The 2,424-nt window shown below is 39.4% G+C and overlaps 1 protein-coding gene across 1 annotated transcript in view; it reads left to right on the top strand.

Annotated features, from left to right (window-relative positions):
* Positions 1-246: 246 nt before the first annotated feature.
* PLG (plasminogen) overlaps positions 247-2,424 on the top strand; it is a 47,692-nt gene continuing 45,514 nt past the window's right edge. Inside the window, exon 1 of the mRNA XM_010840900.1 lies at positions 247-368. Coding sequence (XP_010839202.1) covers positions 320-368 — 49 coding nt within the window. The 5' untranslated portion in view covers positions 247-319. The remainder of the gene's footprint in view (positions 369-2,424) is intronic.

The following is a 2,424-nucleotide window of genomic DNA, read 5'->3' as shown; positions in this document are numbered from 1 at the left end:
GAAGGAAAGAAGAGTAAGTGGCAAAGATGGGCTGGGGGCTGCGTTGTGCAGGGAGGCAGAGCAGCCTGGGGCAGCCGGGTGGGGGTGGGCAGTCTCCACCACTTCCCAGCATCTATTGCAGACTCCGCTGTCAACATTTTGTAAGATCCTCCCGTCCAGGTAATGTTTGAACCCTCAGAGCACAGCGGCAGTGGGCCTCTGGGAAAATTATTAACTCTGGGTGATTATCTTGTTTGTGGGCGCGTTTCCTCTCGTGTAAGTCAATAACATCTTGGGATTGGGACACAGTGTTCTCGGGACGCTGCCGGCCAGTCCCAAAATGGAACATAAGGCGGTGGTGTTCCTACTTCTCTTATTTCTGAAATCAGGTAAGGCTTAAAGATTTATTTTTCATTTGAATCAATATTTTTTTTTTCCTAGCTATATGTTAAAAATAAAGCCATCATAGTTTTAAGGGCAACTTGCCGAATTTAGCTTTTGATTCTCAGATTCCCAGTTCAACATCTAAGATGGAGGAATTCTTCAAGAAATAAGGTTCGTTTCCCTTATGTGAATACTGGAGACAAGCAGACAGAGAAAATAATGAATGACGCTCTCAATATAAAAGATGGAGCCCAAGTGACGGTTATTTTAGTTGAAAAAAATAGCCCAGAGTGCTAACAGCTCCAGAAGTTGTTGGTCTCTTTGCCTGGTTCTCAGTTTGGTTAAGCTACACCATTTTTGTTAAGGTTTCATATTCTCCTGACTTTCAAACGTGAACAATGAAATATCTCTGACCACAATCTGACCAGTGTGGTTGTGTCGACCTATTGCCTACATTTCAGCTTGCTTCTTATGCTGGAGAAACCACAGGCAGTGCTTATTCAGTCAATGTGCATACAGTAATTCAACAAATCTCTATTGAGTGCCTGAGGTAGAGTGGTACCTTTTTATCCATCCATACACATGTGTGTCCTTTAGCATCAACAGCTTATTTAGCTGATCCAATGGGTATTGTAGTAGACTTATCCCCGTTTTATAGATGAGGAAATCTGTAGTTAGGTAAAGCACATTATTTGCCTATTGACCAAACTCCCAAAGCCAGGAAGTGAAGAAACCAGGACTTCAGTCAGGGTTTTCCGAGAAGGAATCCGATGGTTCTCACTGTTTCAACTTTGTTTAAACCTTCTTTAAAATATTCTAAGCATGCCTTTGTGGAGAAGGAAATGGCAACCCACTCCAGTGTTCTTGCCTGGAGAATCCCAGGGACGGGGGAGCCTGGTGGGCTGCCGTCTATGGGGTCGCACAGAGTCGGACACGACTAAAGCGACTTAGCAGCAGCAGCAAGCATGTCTTTGAGGCTCCTTTTTTTTTTAACAATTTTATTAAGATAGAATTCACATACTATACAATTCACACATTCGAAGCATATGATCAAATGGGTCTCCGCATTTAGAGTTGTGCAACTATCACGGTTCCTTTTAGAACATTTTTATTAACCCCAAACTTTAAAATGCATGGCATCACCGACTCTGTGGACATGAGTTTGAGCAAGTTCCAGGAGTTGGTGATGGACAGGGAGGCCTGGTGTGCTGTTGTCCAAGGGGTCGCAAACAGTTGGACATCGCTGAGTGACTGAACTGAACCGAAACTTTAAAAATAAACATAAGGGATGATTCATGTTGATGTATGGCAGAAACCAACACAATATTGTAAAGCAATTATCCTTCAATGAAAAATAAATATATTTTGAAAAAGCAAACACAAGAGCTCTATAAAATATGTCCTATAAAGACTGAAATTAGATCTTTTGAAGGGTTCTTTGAAAGTAGAGCAGGCCAGGGTATAAATGAAATCAAAACAAGAAACTTTCCATTTTTATTATCCTTTAATTAATTTACCTTTAATTATGTTATTATGTTTCATAGCATATACCTGCTGAGACCTACCTTAGGAGCTGATATCACAAAGAAATATCCCCAAAAGGAATAAATTTTTTATTTCTAGGTTGAAAGGTTGAAAATACCCATATTTTCTTTCTTTAATTCTAGAGCTCATTTGACAGTGGGTTATAATAGTTTATTTATTGACCAAGAAATATTAGAGAAATCTTTTCAGTAAGAAAATTATTTTTATATTCTAGACCGAATGTAGATGTATATTGTGATTAAAACAAGTATACTTTATCAATAATGTGGGTTTTTTTTAAATCACAGTAGTATATGTATGTGCCCCCATGCTTGTGTGTTTGAAAGAAAAGACTTGGCTGTTTGTGAAATGCAAACTGCTTATCTGCCTCTCACTGAGAACAGCTGTAAAAGGAGATTTTTTCCCCCCTTTCCTATAAGGGTGGGATGATTTGAGAGAACAGCATTGAAACATGTATATTCCTGTATGTAAAATAGATGACCAGTGCAAGTTTGATACATGAAGCAAGGCATCCAA

The sequence above is a fragment of the Bison bison genome, unplaced genomic scaffold (assembly GCF_000754665.1).
Source record: "Bison bison bison isolate TAMUID 2011002044 unplaced genomic scaffold, Bison_UMD1.0 scf7180017864148, whole genome shotgun sequence".
In the NCBI taxonomy this organism is placed as follows: Eukaryota; Metazoa; Chordata; class Mammalia; order Artiodactyla; family Bovidae; genus Bison; species Bison bison.
Note: the sequence above shows the minus strand (reverse complement) of the source record. Positions and strands in the feature narration are given on the sequence as shown.